The sequence below is a fragment of the Crassostrea angulata genome, chromosome 6 (assembly GCF_025612915.1).
Source record: "Crassostrea angulata isolate pt1a10 chromosome 6, ASM2561291v2, whole genome shotgun sequence".
Lineage (NCBI taxonomy): Eukaryota > Metazoa > Mollusca > Bivalvia > Ostreida > Ostreidae > Magallana > Magallana angulata.
The window spans coordinates 29,198,804-29,218,786 of record NC_069116.1 but is presented as its reverse complement, the minus strand read 5'-3'; the positions used below and the strand labels follow the sequence as shown (position 1 = coordinate 29,218,786).

At 35.1% G+C, this 19,983-nt stretch overlaps 2 protein-coding genes and 1 long non-coding RNA gene across 4 annotated transcripts; 1 reads left to right on the top strand and 2 right to left on the bottom strand.

Annotated features, from left to right (window-relative positions):
• Window positions 1–722: 722 nt before the first annotated feature.
• On the bottom strand, window positions 723–2,818 carry LOC128187899 (uncharacterized). The gene is made up of 2 exons (XR_008244101.1): window positions 1,409–2,818; window positions 723–954 (listed from the first exon to the last, which is right to left on the bottom strand). It is a non-coding gene; the product is annotated as an uncharacterized LOC128187899 (long non-coding RNA).
• A 15-nt stretch (window positions 2,819–2,833) lies between these two features.
• Window positions 2,834–13,695, top strand: LOC128187895 (regulator of G-protein signaling protein-like). Its single transcript, XM_052858561.1, has 20 exons — window positions 2,834–3,149; window positions 4,006–4,094; window positions 4,278–4,355; window positions 4,579–4,720; window positions 4,844–5,098; window positions 5,197–5,679; window positions 5,915–6,480; window positions 6,629–6,691; window positions 6,811–7,087; window positions 7,217–7,327; window positions 7,450–7,630; window positions 9,936–10,129; window positions 10,499–10,616; window positions 10,901–11,072; window positions 11,207–11,333; window positions 11,579–11,708; window positions 12,255–12,384; window positions 12,614–12,738; window positions 12,841–13,010; window positions 13,118–13,695. The coding sequence occupies exons 1-20, from the start codon at window positions 3,125–3,127 to the stop codon at window positions 13,693–13,695; spliced, it is 4,014 nt and encodes a 1,337-aa protein (XP_052714521.1). The 5' UTR covers window positions 2,834–3,124.
• Window positions 13,696–13,782: 87 nt separating this feature from the next.
• On the bottom strand, window positions 13,783–16,553 carry LOC128187898 (COX assembly mitochondrial protein 2 homolog). Of its 2 annotated transcripts, none has more exons than XM_052858573.1 (4): window positions 16,504–16,553; window positions 15,258–15,338; window positions 14,707–14,778; window positions 13,783–14,263 (listed from the first exon to the last, which is right to left on the bottom strand). In XM_052858573.1, the coding sequence occupies exons 2-4, from the start codon at window positions 15,336–15,338 to the stop codon at window positions 14,159–14,161; spliced, it is 258 nt and encodes an 85-aa protein (XP_052714533.1). In that variant the 5' UTR covers window positions 16,504–16,553; the 3' UTR covers window positions 13,783–14,158. The 2 variants fall into 2 exon arrangements, with proteins under 2 accessions (XP_052714533.1, XP_052714532.1); XM_052858572.1 differs by lacking the exon at window positions 16,504–16,553 and adding an exon at window positions 15,956–16,091.
• Window positions 16,554–19,983: the final 3,430 nt, after the last annotated feature.

The window sequence follows — 19,983 nt, the reverse complement described above, 5'->3', positions numbered from 1 at the left end:
TAATTCAATAGCAGGATCAATCACCTTCGACTTCTTGTCATTTCCAAAATCTCATACTCAATGATAACGGACTTTTAATCGAAACATAAAATTTAAATAAGCCATCATGTTTTCTTCTTTGTCGAGTCAAGTACAGATCTGTATATCATTACTGAAAACAATTATTGAAATCCAGTTCAACTCATTCCCTTGTCTTTCATTTCATGACCGTTCCAGAGATGCCATTGCCATAATAGGTCGCTTTTACATACGTGTCTTTTGACCCTCTCCGGTTTTCACACATATTCTAGCCGAGTAAAACGACGAAATCAATAATGGTTTGAGATGCCAATATACTTTTTATCAGAACTTACCAAAACCATCCCAATTTAACTAGCTCAAGTCTCTATGATTTAATAATAATTATATAGTTTTTGTCCTCCATTTAAATACCTTCAAATGATATCAAATTAACATCTATGTTTGATAACATTTAAGAATGGTATAGAGCAAAAGTTACAATTTCTGAATCACGCTGAAATTTGAAAGAAATATAAAAACATTAAAACAAAGAGACTCGATCGAGCAAGCCTAACTCCCAATAAAACCTAAGAAATTTTTTCGGACTTTAACAGTAGCACGTTCTTTGCAAAAGTTACCAAACATGCAAACCAGAATTTCAATTTACTGCATGTTTTTTTTTTTTAAATAAAATGATTTTTTTAATAACAAATCAAAGACAATTTTTAATATATACTACATTTTATTTTGTAGTCAGAAGAATAGAGTGTTCGTACAACAAAGACAGTGGATATAAGAATGGAAGGACAAAGGGTGTCAACTTCCTCCACATGCCTGTCTCCAGAGGACGCATGCGCGGATTGTTCCGTGATCATGATCCAGAGTCGCAATTCATCCTATTTATGCCGTTGTTCGTTATCTTGTCATCTTAGGGAAAATCTGGCCAAACATTTCCTGTAATCAAACAACAGCGTTCAAACAATGCATTCCCAATGCTGGTTCATCGATCAATATTATTACATACATACGTTTGCATCAATCTAGAATTGTTCAAAAGTCTACGTTAAAAAAATTATAATATCTTTCCCATTCTGAATAACTTTAGCCTGCATAAAACTGCTTAATACCATAACATATTTGAAAATAGAGAGATTTTAGCATGTTAACAACGTTTACCTTAATGCATATTAAAAAGGTGTAAATTTATAGACGAGTAAGTTTGGAAATGTCATCTTCCAAAGTCAAGGGTTTCTGATCCGCACTCTCCTCACTTAAATTGTGGGGAATGGACCGAAAACGCTTGGCTAGCGAAGATAGGAAATGTAGACTCTAAATTATCTAACATCCTTGCGCATACATGCAAAAGAAACGGGGAAAAAAACAACAACAACAAAAACCAAACACTGACCTGGTGGGAGTCCTCAGCTCTGTGGTTGTTGTTGCTTCTGTTTGTTGTTCACCAGTTTCTGCATAGTTTTGCGGGTATGGCCGTTGGGGTCGTAAGTATTGGTCCTTTGCTGGACCTCACGCTTGGACCGTCCCTTTCCACTGTGACCAGCATGGATGAACTTGTGCTGGTCCATGTTGTAAACGTCTGCTTCGTCGAAACAGTCCTCAATGAAATAACTCGACATTGCGCCTCTCTCAAAATAAAAATACGATAGTGCGCTTCGCTTTGTTTTGGGTTGCGTTTATGTCTAGCGTGAAGGATTTCGCTTTATATATATATAGCTACGACCCTAGTCATGTGACTCATCTAGATATAGTATATATACATAAACAAAGATGATGTCATCTCGTAAAATCGCCTAAATCACCACCTGACGGTACACAAGGTAAGGATAAAAAGAGGTCACAGACGAAGGAGAAGACGGCCGATCAACTATAGTAAACAACGCGTCTTTGTTCTGTATGGACGGAGGGAAAATAAAAATTAAAGATGCATATATCCAAGCTGTCAAAAGGGAAGTTCTATAATTGAAGCAACATTGTAATATTGCGCTCAATTAAAATTCTTTTGTATATGAAGTTGATTTTTTTTCTTTCTGGTCAATAAATTGAATCGAAATATGTAAGGTAAATGAGATCATGTATGACTCAGTCCAAGGAACAGCTTGTTACTTGTATTTATTTTTTCCACAGAACATTGCATGATGTAATTCTATAAATAATAGGGACAAATATAAATACGAAATTTAGCTATTAAAGATTAAGGATAGATTAAGGATATATTAAGGATATTTGAACAAATTCAAAGGGTTACACACAATATTAATTCAAAGCCAATATTTTTGTTAGACTAATATAAAGTAAAATAGTATTCAGTAACGGTTCATTATAAGAATTTTCACACTCAGCAGAATTTGTTGTTCGGTGTGGTGTATCAGGCAGTACTTCATCATGTTGTCTAACAGTGCCCTTGACCTCTGTCTGATGACGTACAAGATGGTATAATTAACTGATTTTGCTAACACAAAAGGAAATGCATTTATATAAACTTTCCTAAACAGCCCAGAAAGATTGTTTTCTCTCTCTCATGAATGCAAATTTACTCACATTGAAATTAAAAAAATTAAACGTAACATAATTCTACATCTACACTGTACTTTAGATTTACTCCATAATGCGTATTTTAAAAATCATCAAGTGTGGATCATGTATGCAAATGTACGCATATTATCAACATTACATGCCCGAGGGATTCAGTTGATTAAAGTCATAGAGAAAATTCATTTGTTTAGTAAATTTCATAAAATTTGACAGAATTTTTATAGCAAAGATTTATATTGAGAGGGACAGAACATACTTTGTTTTTATAAAAAATCTTAATATTTCCTGTAGCCAAATGTATACTAGTAGTATTTGCAGCTACCTTTAATCAGGTTTCTTAAAAATACCGGTTGAATCACGAAAACTTTTTTGGCGAAAGAGTAATTTTCGCCATTAAAATATATATGTAGGTTTCAAAAGGCAACAACATGACGTTGAAAAATTGCCTTTCAGGAAAAACGTCGTACTCGCGTACGTCCACGTCGATGACGTCACAGTAAACACATGGTAACGTGAATATACCATCACAGGAACTGAAGATAGACCAAAACGATGCACACGTGGTGAATACAATATGTCGCTTCCTCTTGGCCGACAAGGTTTGTTTCCTTTCTTTTAACCCTATGAATGCGATATATTTATTGAAGAAATCTTAATTCTTACCATTATTTTAGAAATTAGACAAGAACTCATTAACAATATTGCGAATTAAATAATAATCTTCATTTATTTTGCTTATCCAAGAAACGAATACTGCGTACACTAAATCAAACATGCATAATAATACGCCGTAATTAACTGTTTCACATATCGATGCAACTTAATGGTATCACTATCTGGCCACACAGAGGCTTTGGAACCATCCCACAGCACGGGATTCAAAATATACACTTTTCAGAAATTCCAACATTCTTTTATCGTAATTTTTATACATTCAAAAGTTCAAGTAAAAACAAAATACTCGCAGTAAAGCAAAGATAATCTAACTTTTTTGTTTTGAAAAACACGAGGTCACTGACCCTATGTTGAACTACTCTGGCACTCGATCTGAAACTACCGCAAAACAAGGGATGTTATCAAGAGTTCATTGATTTCTTAAACGCACAAAAAGATCGAGAAAAACAAAAGCCTTAACTGTTTCATTTCATCTGGGATACTTACTAAAGCTTTCATGAGTGGAAAATTCTCACTAGGAAAAAAAGGCAATCAAATGATTTAGTCCAACGCCGGTACAGTTTCTAAAGGCGTTTTGGTTTAGGATGTGTTGAGATTTTTAGTTGTGTCAAAATACAAACATTCGCTTGAACAGCATCCAATTTTCTAATAAGACTTCCTTGCATATATCAATAGTTTTGAATATACATAAACATATTGAAATATGACTGGGCATAATTAAACTAGAAGATCTCAATTTGCGCTTTACCATAATATTGAATAATTTAGATTTTGTTTTAGGTTCAAGACTTCCAACTGACGAGGATTTTGCGTTTCTGCTCGAAGACAGGGCGTTTGTCGATTATTTTAATATTTTTATAACATTACCGGTATGTAGTACTTCTTAATTTATATAAAACTGCGTGTTTCAAAGATTGAAAACGGCTAATTCGAAAAAAAAAATAACGAATTAGATTTTTTAGATTCGCGCTATTAATTAAAATTAGAATGACAAAATACGATTTTATGCACTCTCTTTACTTGTTTACATATTTACTTGTTTAATGTTGCAGGTATTCGGTCAACAAATATTTTACAATTTTATCGAGAGAGGATTTGTCTATGACCCACCAATAAAGAAAAAGAGAAATGTTTGTATCTTTCTACGAAAGATCACTAATTGTTGAACAAAATAATTAACATTTATTCAACATCCTTTTTTGGCCTTACACATTATCGATTTCAGAAGATCAATATCCCGAAACATTAGCCTTGCATCTCGAAATTATAACTGAATAATGATTAAAATGAAAAAAAAACTGTACAAAGAAAATTTCGAATGAGACTTAAAGCCCTCTTTTGACAAATTTGCAGTATGTGGACAGACGGTGTGTAATAGCATTCCTAATCGAAGAACGATATCCTCTGTTTGAGAAAACCAGCCTCTTTCTGGAGTACCTGCTCTGTTGTCGTCTGCGAGATGTGGAAGTCGATTTTGAATCTAAAACGTTCAAGGGTATTTAAATCATTTACTCTATGACTTTGAAAGAGTGAAAAATATATATTGAGAATAAACTTAAAATCATGAAAAAAAATTGAATTCTAAGAAAAATAATATTGCTTTGCAAAATATTTTTAGAGGAATCTGAGAAAAGAGCACATTTTTCTCGTAATGTTCTCGGTCACGTGGTCGGTATGCAGATGTTTCGAGAGTTCATTAGAGGAACTGCTGGGGAGAACGTGTTTAAGTGCTGGATAGATATTGCTAGATGGAAACTTTCAGAAGAAGCTCCTTCGCAAAAGACGGAATTGGCTCACAACATCAAGGCCACCTATCTAGCTGAGGGTTCACAGTGTGACCTCAGAACAAAGGGGAAGCGACTCGTCTTTGAAGGTTTCTAAAATTACATTTTCGATTTCAAATGTTCAGGTTTTGCCAATTTCAGTTCCAATTTAAGTAAACAATATTATTTATTTTCAACATTTCCTCAGGCAAAATCGATTTTGAACTGATACCGGAAAGGGAAATACAAGATGAAATACTGAACGCCATTTCGGAAATGGACATTCTATACATGGTGGAAACAAGCGATGCTTTCGATAATCTTCAAAGAATTCTGCTGTCGATTCTCCGCCGGTACTGGGTTCCGCGATATTTCATTCACCTCTATCACACCGTATCTTCGGAGACTCTATCCTTCCTGAAAAAGGAGACTCCCTTTGATATTGGAACTTTAGCACAGCAGCGCAAGCTTCGTTGTCAAATCATGTTTCCGCGCATCTACAGTGCATCACGGTCTAGCCCGGGATCACCAACCACCCCCGTGTTTCTGTCCTGTGACGCGGACAGACTTCCGGAACCTGCGTACAGTGTTACGTCATCAGATGTCCACGCACAGACGCCGGATGTGGAAATTCCTTCTAATACGTCCGATAGAAATATCGAACCACTTGAACTTCTATCCTTATGGAGTGGTAGGTTATCTTATAAATCTACCATTTTAAGGTTCGATGTTGCTCTGGTAAAATAAGTATTTCTTATAATTCAAATTACTAATATTACTTTAAAGAAATTCATGTTGCCCATTTTAATTTCAGTTCACATTATATTATGTTGCTATAAGAGTAAACTCTTTTTAAAATGTTATAAAGTAAGATACATGTATGTCGAAATGGAAATGTATTTTTTTTTTCTTTGTTATATATACAGGTCAAGGTTATTCAAGACAAAGGAGTAGTGCAACAAAGGGAAATCTGAGTGGATCAAAAAATGACGAATTTGCTGATGCCTATGGTCTAAAAGAACTGGAAATTTGGGAGAAGGCCGAATCTTCGCGCTTTCTGGGGGGTTCTCCAATACTGTACACAATACCATTATTCGTGAACTCCTACGTCAAAGGACGAAAGAGAATAGACTTCGACAATACTACTTTGGATAAAAATAACAAAATGGCGGCTTCGTTTGCATCTGATATGTTGGCAGGGTATCCATTCCGTCAGTATTTACAGGAACGACAATTAAAGCAAGATTCCCGGATGTTAGACTTTTGGAGTGATGTTCGGCAGTACATGGACGCAGATGATGGGTATCTGGATCCGTATGGCATTCCAATGAAGCGGAAACTGGCTCGAACATTGACAGATAAATATCTAACTTTGAATAATGATCTGGAATATGACATCTTCTCAGAACAGCTGAAAATGACTCTTTACCAGGGTCTAAATTCTCGGGATGATGTCATTTTGATGTCGTATGCCCAGAACATAATTTCACACGTTAGTTTTTTTATTAAGTTGATTGAAAAACTGATTAAATAAATACTTGTTTCACTCTATAACAAATTAAATGCAATGTGGTTTTGATTTCAACTTCTGAAAATTGTTACTTAATGTTCTCAAATAACAAATTCCTTTCTCTTATTAGGCTCTAAAGGAATCTTGGCAACAATACGCAAGAGAGGAAAGAACTTCATTTCGGATGAAAGTAGTAAGTATATCGATCAAAAGTTAGTCAACTGATGAAAAAGTGTTTTTCATAATCGTGCAAAAACATTGATATATAATATACATATTATAAAACCATTACCATTCTTGTCGTTATTTCAGTGCGGATCCAGGAAATTCGACAGAAACGTGATAGAGATACAGCCTAGATCCGCCTCCGCCCGTGGTCAGTCAGACCCACTGTTCTTCGTCAACAGTAACACGCCGAGTCCCACGGGACTGACGGGCAACGACACGGAGATAACCCCCGGACAAAGTACGTCATCCCAAGAGACCATCTCGCCGTTCAGCCGCATGACGTCAGCGCTTGGGGCGCTTACTCTCACTCCCGAACAGTCACTGAAAGCCTTAGAATTCGCCGTTCTCTGCGCTGAATATGGTACTGTAGATTGTTTGATTATGTTGTTACCTTCTTCTATATGATACCATGTATTTCTCAGAATTATGCGATGTGGTATCTTAACCGACGCCATTTTCAGTAAACCCCCAGCAATTGTTTCTCGTTCAGGTCGTTCTGGGGTATCCCCACAAGTTTCACCAAGATTGGAGGATCTGATAGACGTATTGTACAGCGATTATGGCAGTCTGCACATCAAGAGGGAACCAGCTAAAAGACATGGTGCGTCTGAGACGTTTTTCGCTCGGGCAAACGATGTTTTATACCATTTTCCGTTTTCTTCACTTGTACCTATTTATCAATTGCGATTATTTGTACTCAGTGATGTGCTGTTTTGATTTCAGAATTTCTTCACAATCTTCTGAACAAACCAAAAATTGACATAGAAACTATCAAGGTTTCCCGGCGCGTGCTTTTAGACACACCGGAAGTTTCAGCTATGGAGAGAGGACAATTCCGGTCTCGTCTTCAGAGGCTTGTACTGCGCAGACGCGGAATCCTTATTGAGCGCCCAACCAGGCCTAGGTCAGTTTCAATACAACGTTTTATTTCAATGAGACAGTAGTTTTTTCATATAGGGTATTAAAGGGGCATGGTCACGATTTTGGTCAAAAATTATTTTTCCGATTTTAATATTAACAATGCTTCAGAAAGGCATTTTTAATAGGCAACCCAAATTTGAGTGTCGTTTGTTGAGTTATAAGCAAGTTACAGAGCTTGAAATTCTTCGTTATGTAAACAAAGCATTTGTTTACATTTTGAACGTTGAAGTAAAAATTTCAGTTTTAGACCTAAAACAAATGTATTAAACATTCCGAACTGTTTCTCTATCCTAAACATAAATAAAAAGATAGACAAATAAACTGGAAAAAGGTTTTTTACTGGTATATTGAACCTATATAAACAAAAACAGGGCACGAGCCTTGTTTACATGACAAAGAATTGTGAGCCAAGTATCTTGCTTATAACTCTACGAGTGACTCTCAAATTTTATTTGATCATTAGAAATGCATTTCTAAAGCATTGTAAATAGTAAAAACATAAAAATAGAATTTGTCAAAAATCGTGACCATGTCCCTTTAAAAGACGTAAAAGTATTTTGAAGCACAAGTTAGTAGTATTGTAAATACAAACAGGATAACATCAAAGTTGTATGACAGTCCAAATATTTCGAAACTTTTGCCCCCCCCCCCCCTCCCCATCCCCTTCCAAAAAAAAAAAAGAGTCAAATCAAAGTTGATAGACCTTTCAACAAAGGACTACATATGGTTTGAGCCTAAAATGGCCCCCTTAAATGAACATTGTCATTTTACTGTAATTCAAATTTTTATTTGTACAAATATTCATTTGAAGTTTTTTCATAATTTTCATTTTGATTTTAGTGCCCACAATTTAAAAATATGACATCATAAAGTTTGCCTTTTCCCGCCATTTTCTCATTTTTAGCATAAAACGGCTTGTTTTGAAGCAGTTTTTTCTTAAGGAAACATTGAGCGACTGCTTGAACAAACAAAATATTTTCACCAAAGATGTATCCGTCCAATACTTACAAGTGACAAAAAGTTCGTTCTTGTTCAAAGAGTCGCTCTATATTTCCCATTCGAAAAAATATAAGACAAGTGAAAAGCTGTCAATGTGACAGCAAACCGGGTTTTCTTTTATGTAAACTGTATCCATAATCCATGTCAACCCGTATCCAGTGAAATGGAGTACCCTACATGTATATGCAACATTTTGCCAAAAAATGGCTAAGTTCAAAAGCTGGTATTTTTTTCATAAATTATCGGAAATCAAAATCCTAGCAATATGCACACCTCTGATATATGTACAATTGATCTGCAAAAGAACAACTTCCTATCTTAAGAACTGTAGGAGGAGTTATCCGTACAATGAGGGTACCCTATATGCAACATTTTGCCAAAAAATGACTATGTTCAAAAGCTGGTATTTTTTCGATAAATTATCGGAAATCAAAATCCTAGCAATATGCACACCTCTGATATATGTACAATTGATCTGCAAAAGAACAACTTCCTATCTTGAGAACTGTAGGAGGAGTTATCCGTACAATGAGGGTACCCTATATGCAACATTTTGCCAAAAAATGACTAAGTTCAAAAGCTGGTATTTTTTCAATAAATTATCGGAAATCAAAATCCTAGCAATATGCACACCTCTAATATATGTACAATTGATCTGCAAAAGAACAACTTCCTATCTTGAAAACTGTAGGAGGAGTTATCCGTACAATGAGGGTACCCTATATGCAACATTTTGCCAAAAAATGACTAAGTTCAAAAGCTGGTATTTTTTCGATAAATTATCGGAAATCAAAATCCTAGCAATATGCACACCTCTAATATATGTACAATTGATCTGCGAAAGAACAACTTCCTATCTTGAAAACTGTAGGAGGAGTTATCCGTACAATGAGGGTACCCTTTTGGCAGCCGCCCGCCCGCCATCCGCCCGCCCGCCCGCCCGCCCGCCATTTTCACCATTTTAATAACCGGATTTTTCCGTTGGAAAACCCGGTTAAAAAATGTCAATTTTTGACTGATTCTGATTGAATTTTAAAAATAGCGTCACTTTTGACGTCATATACTGCCAGTGGGTGCATATAAATCAAATAAAAAGGTGAAAAACATATTTTATGTCGACTCTTTTATAAAATAACACAACAAATTATTGTACCTGAATCACTTTAAAAATTGCGAATTATGGGGGCAAATTTTGACTTAAATCATATATAGTTCTTTTACTATTTAAAAATTATCGCTAAAACGGATGTTTGATCTTTACAAATGGTACACACCTTCTAATTCAATAGGAATTTGGTTGAAGTCTTGCAATCTCCGATTCACTTCGAATTCTTTAAGAGGTTCATGATGGACAACAAGACGGTCCATCCTCTGTTGTTCTGGAAGTACGTGGAGGACCTTAAGGAGGCTCAGTCCGCCCGTCACCGGAACCACATCATCTCCGTCATCTACCGGAAGTTCTTCAGCAAGGCCGCAAAGCAAGGTCTTTCCACTACTGTTAACATTGGAGAAAAATCATTTTTACTAGAATTTGACCTTATAAATCATAAAATGTTCAAAGAAAAGGGGAATTGGTAAAAACAATTCCTTGAAGGATTGCATATCTATTACACTCTCTTTCTGTGTTTCGTGCTACCATACGTTAAATTGCGATCATAAAATTTACAAACCCAATTTTATTATAATTAAAGACATTAAAAAGCAAACGTATATACAATTTATAGTTAATAGCATTCTAAGTGATTGTGGCATGGCAATCTGTAGGGTCTTTTCATTTACAAAATCGTGACCTTTGGGTCTAAATCAAATTGCATATGTATACTCTTTAAAAAAAAATGGATATACTCTGAAGGTTACTTACTGGACTGCAGTGATGACATCATCCGTCAGATCCCTACCATGGAGAGGATACCAGCCAGCGTCCTTATATGTGCCCAAGCCAGCGTCTTCAGATCTTTGGAAAAGAAATGGTAATCATTTCATGTGTATTGTTGTCTATTGCTGTACACTGTTAATTCTCTTCCTATTAACAAAACTCTATTAACTGCCTTCTTCGCGATTTAAGTGCATATACCTTGTTAGGTTCTTATGCTCTAGTGATGTTTCTTAGTTGCGGTATATTAAAACAATTGAACCTCTGCGTTTGCACAGTTTCCAACGTTTTTTTTTAAATTATTCAAATGGCGCCATAGATTTTTTTCTAGCATTCTAAATATTGTGTTAATATCATGATGGTGCACGTGTTATGTGCCAGGTTCCCGCGCTACATGCAGACGTACCCAATAGACGCCGATTACCCGCCACCGGAGCAGACCGCGGAGAGCCCCTTGGCGAAATCGCCGACATTCGCTGATCTGACAGAAAAACTAGTAATCAACAAAGAGGCGATGGGCAACAAAAAGAAAACACAGAAGAAACGGAAAACGGTATTCGTCCCAGTAAAGCAACATATCAAACTTTTAACAATTTTCGATTGGTCAACTCACAAATGAAATAAAACTTTGATGAAGACAAAACTGTATTCTTTAAAGTAAGTGGCGTATTCTTTTTTTCCAAACAGTGGCATTTATGGCGCGGATTCCTCCATTTGATTATAGACTTTATGGATGCCATGAAAGACGAGTATGAATTCAAGCTCCTAGAGCTGTACATGCGCAACGAACAGGAAAAAGATTCCAAACGAAAACGTAAGTACGAACGCCCATTAACTAATTTTGGCTTTAATAAAATATATCGCAAAAATGCATAAGTTTAGCGAATAAATGAGATACTTTTGCAGTAAAACGCATGACTTTTAACGGTATCGTTTAAAATCAATAACCAATATGTCTATAGTATAATTTTTGCAAAACGAGTCAACAGAGTCATTGATAATGTATGCTATATTATATTTTTGTGGGCTATTTCTTATTGATATCATTTCTTCCTCCAGGGGTGGCGGACAAGTCCCTCCTGACGTCCAGTACTATTGCCGCCTACCAGACACGTGTCGTCCTCAGGAACCGCCTCGTTGTCATCAACAAGCTGGTGGCAGACCTCAACTTCTGGAACGAAATCCAAAAGTATACCTACAGCAGATTTGTCCTTCTTACACGGGGGGGGGGGGGGGGGATAAATTCTGGGCTTTCTTTTTCTTTTTATTTCAACAGGTTGCAAAGATCAGGGACGTCCCTGTAAAGATGCATGTATGTTTTGTTAACAAGTTTTGTCTTTTATGATGTTGGGGCAAATTTTTTTTATTTCAGCAGCTTGCATAGATACAAGTTTGCTTTAATTGATGTCAAGTACAACATCGATTGTCTTGCCGGAAACATTTAAAAACTTTATCTAAAGTACAACTATATGTACATGAAGGGAAGGAACAAGCACATCCACCGTTGTGTGCATTAAATCTGATATATCTGAGAATCTCCGACACGAAATTGATGTTTGCGCGCATGTTCGTGTAAACAATGCTCATGTAACTATTCAAAATACTGGAAGACAAAATTAGTTTGCGCCCATTGGAGAAATCGGTCAAAAATATAATTTGCTATCCATACTGGTAGTATAAACTTTATGTGTATTATTTGTAAAATTAATCATAAAGTCGGTGTTTACATTTTCAGATTCAAGAAACACATTGATGAGATAAGCACCCGCGAAAACATCACCAAAGTAGATATGGATTTCCTACAGCTTAAAGCTAAGGCCATAGTCGACTGCTACCTCGTATCGGAAGTTCTCCCCCGGGTGCAGGTAAAAGGGACTCGCAAGTTCATTGATGTCAATATTGCTTTGGATGTTTCGGATCATGTCTAAAATAACGACAGTTTGAATACCGACTTTTTTTAGCATTTAGTTTTAATGGTTATAAGTCATATTTACGCGTTTTAGTATAATTCAGCAGCCTGCGAAAGTAAGCCGTTATAAGTATTCTTAAAAATTTGGTGTTACACACTTAGCGACAATTAATCGCTTTCTTCAGGTTAACATCCCGAGTGACTTGGCCACCAGTATAGCCGTATCCCTCACACATTCAGGGCCGACACGGGGGCTGTTTCACGACGCCATGATACTGATATTCCCCATTATCTACTTCTTCTGGAAAAGGTTCTCTTTAAAATTATTCCTTTAAAACATATGTGCTTACACACTAATCAGCGCTATCAATTACATGCATCATGTACAACTTGGCCTTTGAAACTTGTTTAGGTTTCGTGATGAATGGTTGAAAGGTCATGACCCGAAGGACTTTTATTTCCGTCTGAAGGAAAAGTTAACAGTTCCCTGGGTGTCCTGTACTCCTCACAAAGACTTAAGCGGCACAGACTACCTCCATGTTAGGGAGTCCCAGTGTCAAATGATGGCCGTCCATCTTCACGGTAGTATTGTGTCCAATTTTTCGAACTACTAATTACCTGTCATCTATTTTATTGACGTAGTATTTCGTTTATAGACATGCGATAATGTCTTAGATTTTCTTTTGCAGAAGATGAACCTTTCCGAATAAATTTCACGGTGATGGGAGGGATTCGTTACATGTTTTCTAATAGAGTGACAACAAAACCAGCCACAATGCCAGCGAATACGGTGGGGCACAGCGCCCGGCGGCATCATAATTCACGGCGATCACAACGCAATAGCGTCAATCGCATACACCGCTTACAAGCAGAAGATGCTACTCATGGCGAACACAGGTATTCCAGGCACGACATGAAGAAGAAAAGCAAGATTATTTTGGAGGACGAAGAGAGTGTCCGTAATTTGGACCAAGGGGACTTGGATGTAAAATCTGAGAGAAGTGTCGAAATACAAAAACCCGACGAACAGTCAGAGTCGTCTGCTACTGCACTCACGGCGCGGCGCAGACGACAGCCTGCTGCAACCAATCAAAGCAAAGCTTTCAGAATCAGTCAGCTTGTAGAGGAGCTGAACTCGGAGAGTGATCGTCCCATAGCCCAGCGATTACGCACGCTGGATCAGGTTGTCCGCGCTGCTCTCAACACCCAAAATCGCTCTCAGTTCACTGATGATGCAATTAGTTCTCTTACTTCTCTGCTCAATTAAATTTATGCAAGAAACATTAGGGCAGAGTTTGTTATGGTACATCTACATGCCCTATGAAATACATGTAACCAAAATAAAACAAAATCATTAGTGCCAAAATGTTGTGTTCTTATAAATAACAATACTTTATGGTACATAAAAAAATCTATACAAAAGGAACATCTACATTACTGACACTTGCAATATAAGCTGCTTGGAATTTTTCAATAAAAGTTTTAACGCCTTGACACAGTGAACAACTCTGTAAAGTACATTTCATAACATTACACAACTTCTTCTTATGAACAAATCTATACAACTGGTTGCATAAAATTTAGATTTGGGATCGATGGATTTTTTTATGTCTTTCAAGGTAAATGTTCAAGGCTGTAGCGTTGACATGATTATATTTTGTGAGTAAAAGAATTCCCCACTGAAACATTCATTCATTCATTCATCCATTCATTCACTTTCTTTCATTCATTCACACTTCTTTATATGGTTCTGCTAATCCTTTTGCTTGTCTCTCCCTTAATGCTTTCATTCTCTGTCTGTTACTTTCTCTGTCCTCTTTTCTCCGATTTATTCTCTGAAATATAAAGAGGTTTTAAGACAAGGTGATATTGTTTTCAATGGAAAACCTGACTCTTAATTAGCTTCATGGTTTTCCTATGAAATGTATGGTTTATTTACGTTAATAATACATTACAGTGTGTATCGTTACTTCCCCTTATCAACTGAATTATGCATCCAACATGTGCAATTTAGGAAATTCCATAGAGAAAAGTTACCAGATGGACCCAAAAACAACTGGCCTCTGTGCCATAAAACTTTGACAAGATTGATACTGATCTGGGTCTCACTTTTCACTATACATGCAGTTAGTAAAATACTTAAATTTGAAATGAGTTTGATAGCCACAGAGGCTGAAGACAAGTCATCAAAATTAAATCCATATTCAACATTCACATGCGAAATCTACACATTTCATTTATAACATCCTAGAAAATTTGATGAATGTAAAATTTATACCTCCCTCCGTAAACATTTCTGTACATCAGTGAACAAGGGATCACAATATCCAAGGAATCTGAGGAACCCATGCTGGAAAAGAGACGACAGGAAAACATTTTATAATTCTGTTCATATATTAATATTATAATATTAATATCTTGAATATATCATTATATATTTTTTATAATCTCAACTGGAAATAGGGAAGGATTAACTTTATACAGAAATATAATCTATAAAACATTATGAAATAACAATAAACATTTGATAATTTATTAAGAAATTATCCAAGTGTACTGGGATGAAAAGTTAGAAAAAGATTTAAATAAGTGTGAAACTCAGACTTGAGTTGTAAGTAATCTACATAAAGACACACTACCAAAAATTGATCTGTTATCAACAACATGACAACAAAAAGGTAAGAAAAATGGTGAAAATTCGGAAGTTAAGGACAATAACTAAGTAAACAGCTAAACAAAAATCAATCAACATGAAACTCAACTTCGATCTATAAGTCATTAATACAAGTGTGAAGATTCATGCAAGTGAATAAATACATGTGTACAAACCTGTTCTTGGCAACTGGTAAAAACTTTTATTAAAGTGTTACATTCATCTGTGTGCAAATGAGCAGACAAGTCAGGATGCATCTGAAATTGAAAGATGACAAATTTAATTTTCAATTAAATTTTGGATTAGATTTGGCTCCATTAAAAAGTAAATCAAAGAATTTTTGAGTGGCAAAATTTATAGATACAGGGACATTCTGAATTAAACCTTGACGAATGGCTGAAGTTTGGGCTGATTTTACAGATATACTCAATAAAAGTCTGTCCCACATCATGAAAAGACATCACAATCAGTTTGAGAAAACTGTTTAATGTTCATAGAGATTTCACCAACTAGGAAAAAGAAATTTTCATGATGTTTATATATTATTAAAGCTAAGTGTTTATTTGCTCATCCTGTTTTTTGGAGGGATTTTTTTTATAACACCCTTCATGTTTAACATCAGGTCTAATTGTCAATACATGTAATAAACAAGAGATGTTCGTGAAACACTTATGCCCCCCTATCTTTGAGACCTCTGAAATGAAAAATTCCAACTTGACCTAGATATTCTTCATAAATCTGTATACAAAATTGCATTTCAGTTTGTGCGACCTCTGCGAAGAAACTAAACGGAAACTGTAGGTGGACTGACCGATTGACGATGGACAGCAGCAAAGCAGTATGCCCTCTCTTCTTTGAAGGAGGACATAATTACCTGTAATTCCAGTTGATCAAAGATGTTGTAAAGAGGTAGATTTTCTAATAAAATTCGACTCTTAATCTCTAGTCAAATGGTAAAGTGTGCAGTTAGAGGTTCAGGAACCCACAACTGAATCCTGGTCTGGACTGTCATAATTTCTCCCTCTCCATTAAATCATGTTATGTATTTATATTCAAACAAAGGCCTGGGTGTTTTTTTTAATAAAAACTTGAGACCCCCCCCCCCCCCCCCGCAAAAGGGCCTGGCTCTTATAAAAATGATTATGAGGCTATGAGAATGATTGATGGACAAAGACTGTACATTTATGCTCTGTAAACTTGAAATTACCCAAACCAAAAAAAGGTATTCTTCTCCTGTAGTAATCCTTTATCTAGTTATATGGTGTTGTTTTTTTATTTTTTAGCTCGTAACGTAATGTAACGTTTGACATTCGTATCTTTCAAGAACTAAGTAGTTAGGAAACATCTTATTACAAAGAAAATAAAAAATATATACAGAAGTTTGCTATAAATCCTAGGATAAAATTTTGCAATACAACTCACCTTCAAAAAAAAATTACAAAACTTGCAACTTCCGGATTAGCAATTTAGACAACTTGTACGTGATTATTTCTTGCATTTTGTTATGATTGCTCGCTAAAACCTAGAACAAATTCAATGTTTCAAATTCCTAACTTAATATCAAATTTTAATACTTTTATGAATAATAATGGTAACTATGTCTTATGATAATAATCAATGCATAAATAATTTATGTACAAGTTACTCCATAAATGTGGGCAGGTCTATTCGCCGGAATGGCGATGTAATATACGTAGTGACATGTATAAAAAGGTCGATAACTTGTGCTGTGTATAAGCTATCATCATTCGGTTTTCAGTTTTTTCATCTATGGATATAGGGCTATCGAAATATATAAAAATAATTTAGATAATTAAATGTTTAATATGCAAAACCTTTGCCGGAATGAGCTATGGTCGTAAAAAATAGGCGCCGGAATGAGGTAGTCGTCTTCATAAAACAGTTAATATCTCAAAAAGTTTTTAACATTTTTTCATTCGGACACGATTTTTTTAATTATTACGACCATATCTTTGAAACATGTAAAAATTGAATCCATATGTTTTGATTTGATATATAAAACCTTTGCCGGAATGAAATTTTTTCGTTGAAAAAGAATGCCGTTATCGTGCAGTCATTCCAACATAATCACCTGTATCGTTAATACCCTCGAATATTTTTTTATTCGGTAAAGATTTTTTTCATCCTGAGATATATACCTTTCAGAAAATATATAGTTTTGTATGATAAAGTAATATTAAATGCTCAAAACCTTTGCCGGAATGAGAATTTTTCACACAAAATTTACAAATCTTAATCGATTCACTCAGGTATCGCTCAGGTAAAGAAGCCAACACATGAACAAGATGAAATCGTCAACATAGACCATCTATAGCATTAAGTATATAATTGATGTACATTTGTTACTTTGGGGTGACAACACTTTATCTTATGATGAAAACATAAAAATATTTAAAGAAGTTCATACATTTATACAAAAGTGTGGTAGATTTATCTAAGTTTTTAAATTATTTGCATAACTTTCTTATCCAACCTAATTCTAATTCTAGATTTAAAACTAATGATTTATTTGTATTTCATTACATGTTTTATAACTGTTATCAATGTTAACTGGCATTGTATGGCACTGTAATATATTATGTACAAGGAGAGGACATTCTAAGTTTTTGGAACTTGTGTCCAATCCTTTTGGCATTGTATCATTGTTTGTGAGCTTTTCCTTTGATGTCAGCAATTCATTTTTTCTTGATACACAACAGTTTTATGTGGTGTATCTGTAATAGATCACACTTTTTTTTCTGATAGATCACACTTTAAAAAAAAAATAAAGAGTAGCAAAAAAATAAGAAAATTGTATTTATCATTTACAAATTCATGTGCTTCATGAAGTTCAAAGAACATACCAGTTTCTGTGAAATGTTTTAAGCAGCTATAAAAATTATTACAAGAAAACATTTTTTACTGCTTAAACAGCCACTTAATTATGGCTCGAAATGAAATCCACAATTATCTAAATCCGGTGTACTCCACGAGTCCAGATTTTTTCCTCATCTTCTGGCATTATCGAATCAACTTGTCGCACTTTGGTACCTGAGCTTTTTGATAATAATTCCTTCATGCAAACATCTAAAACTTTGCGGAAAACGACAATAAGGTCGTCATGTTCATCAAGAAAATTCAAATTTAATGTTTTCCTTTCGCAAATGACGCAGTAATCCGCACACAACGAAAAGAGGACGCGGGGGTATTCACTGCCATTCTGTTTTTGTACCTCTAACACAAAGCGCCGTAACCAGTGATTCTGTTTAGGATCTTCTTCCAGGAGATGCATATTAACAGATTGTGAATGTTCAGGTTTCCTAATTTATTTAAGGAAGTCGGTTTCAACTATATCCTAAGAATTGCGAGAGCATAAAATAACAACCGTCATCCACGGCATTTTTGCTTAAAAGGGCGAGGTAGATGGAACTTTCATAAAATGTATTACGCTTAACTTCTAGAATCACGTGCTCTTTTTTCATTGGTCATATAAAATGGAACATAACAAAATTTTGATAGATCATGGGCAACTCAGTGCATTGAAAACAACGATACAAAACATATAGAGTAACTTTTTAACTCGTGCATCTTCAGATATCAGACTCGGGGGACAAGCCCCCTCGTCTGTTATCTGAAGATACACTCGTTAAAAAGTACTCTATATATTACTTAGTCAATAAAATATGTTCAACACAACACAGCATTAAGTGTTTAAAATACAATATTTCATAAATATAAAAATATATATATATATATATATGCAAATTTAACATACCCACATAAATGGTGGTTATTAGAATTAATAAAGTCATCATGTCGTTCATTATAAATAATTATCTATAATTGCTTTGCTGAATTTAGTAGGACAGTACCAAGCTAAACAAAAATAGCTGTTTGTCCATGTAAGCCGTGATGATGATTTAATTGTTTAAATATCAAAGTGAATAAGAATGTACCAAAATTAAATATATAGAAGCTGCTTGCCCATGTAAGCCGTGATAATTAGGATCGAATGATGATTTAATTGTTTACATCAAAGTGAATAAGAATATACAAAAGCTACATAGTTAGAAGCTGCTTGTCCATGGAAGCTAGCTGTGATATGTAAAATTTATGGATAATTAATTGCTACAATGCTTCTGAGAGTATCAATAATGTTTTGAAACTACATGTTAACGGTAAAGAACTTCCAGTAGATGCTTTAACATTAAGTTTACAATTGTTGCAGTATAGGTATTTTTACAATATTCAATGTGGATTAGCAGGTATAGGACAATATAAGTTATTAGACATGTTTTCTTGTATAAAAATACCAAAGGATGAGATTGTAATTCCTAGCAAGTTATTAGAGCCTGAACAGATTATTGATTATGTGCGTGGTACTTTAGAAAACTTAGAATCACTGTGTAAATCTGATTGTAAATCTACAATCAATGTCAATGTTAGCTCTGATATTTGTAATTCCAACGAAAATGTCGATGTCGGCTCTGATGAACATGTACCTTTTGTTTCAGAAAGTATCACCGCGGAAACCGTTCCCGAAATTAGCGAAAATAATTCAAAAGGTATTGATAATTCAAATTTATCACAGACGTGTTTGGCTAAATCGACAGTTGCTAATAATGGTGTAACTTTCGTCGAAAATCAGAAGGCTTTCATTGTTAACGGTAATAATAATAAAAAATATGCAGTAACATTATTTCCTAAAGAATCATGTCAATGTCCAGCCACGGGTACCTGTTATCACATTTTGTCAGCGCGAATCACAATGGGGGACAATATTTCGGAAACAAAGAAAACAATTAATCTTAAGCAGTTGTCTAAGAATAGTTTGAAACGTAACGATAAAAAATCCGGTAGGAAAAAGCCGCGACCGAATGATTGCGACAAAGAAGTTATACC

Excerpts from the sequence above, each read along its gene's own strand:
- LOC128187895 (XM_052858561.1), top strand. The coding sequence starts at position 3,125 with ATGTCGCTTCCTCTTGGCCGACAAG. Across the intron at positions 3,150-4,005 it reads GCTTCCTCTTGGCCGACAAG|GTTCAAGACTTCCAACTGAC; the intron begins GTTTGTTTCCTT and ends ATTTTGTTTTAG. Across the intron at positions 6,692-6,810 it reads CTTCATTTCGGATGAAAGTA|TGCGGATCCAGGAAATTCGA; the intron begins GTAAGTATATCG and ends TCGTTATTTCAG.
- LOC128187898 (XM_052858573.1), bottom strand. The coding sequence starts at position 15,338 with ATGCATCCTGACTTGTCTGCTCATTTGCACACAGATGAATGTAACACT. Across the intron at positions 14,779-15,257 it reads TTACCAGTTGCCAAGAACAG|CATGGGTTCCTCAGATTCCT; the intron begins GTTTGTACACAT and ends TCTCTTTTCCAG. Across the intron at positions 14,264-14,706 it reads AGAAATGTTTACGGAGGGAG|AGAATAAATCGGAGAAAAGA; the intron begins GTATAAATTTTA and ends TTTATATTTCAG.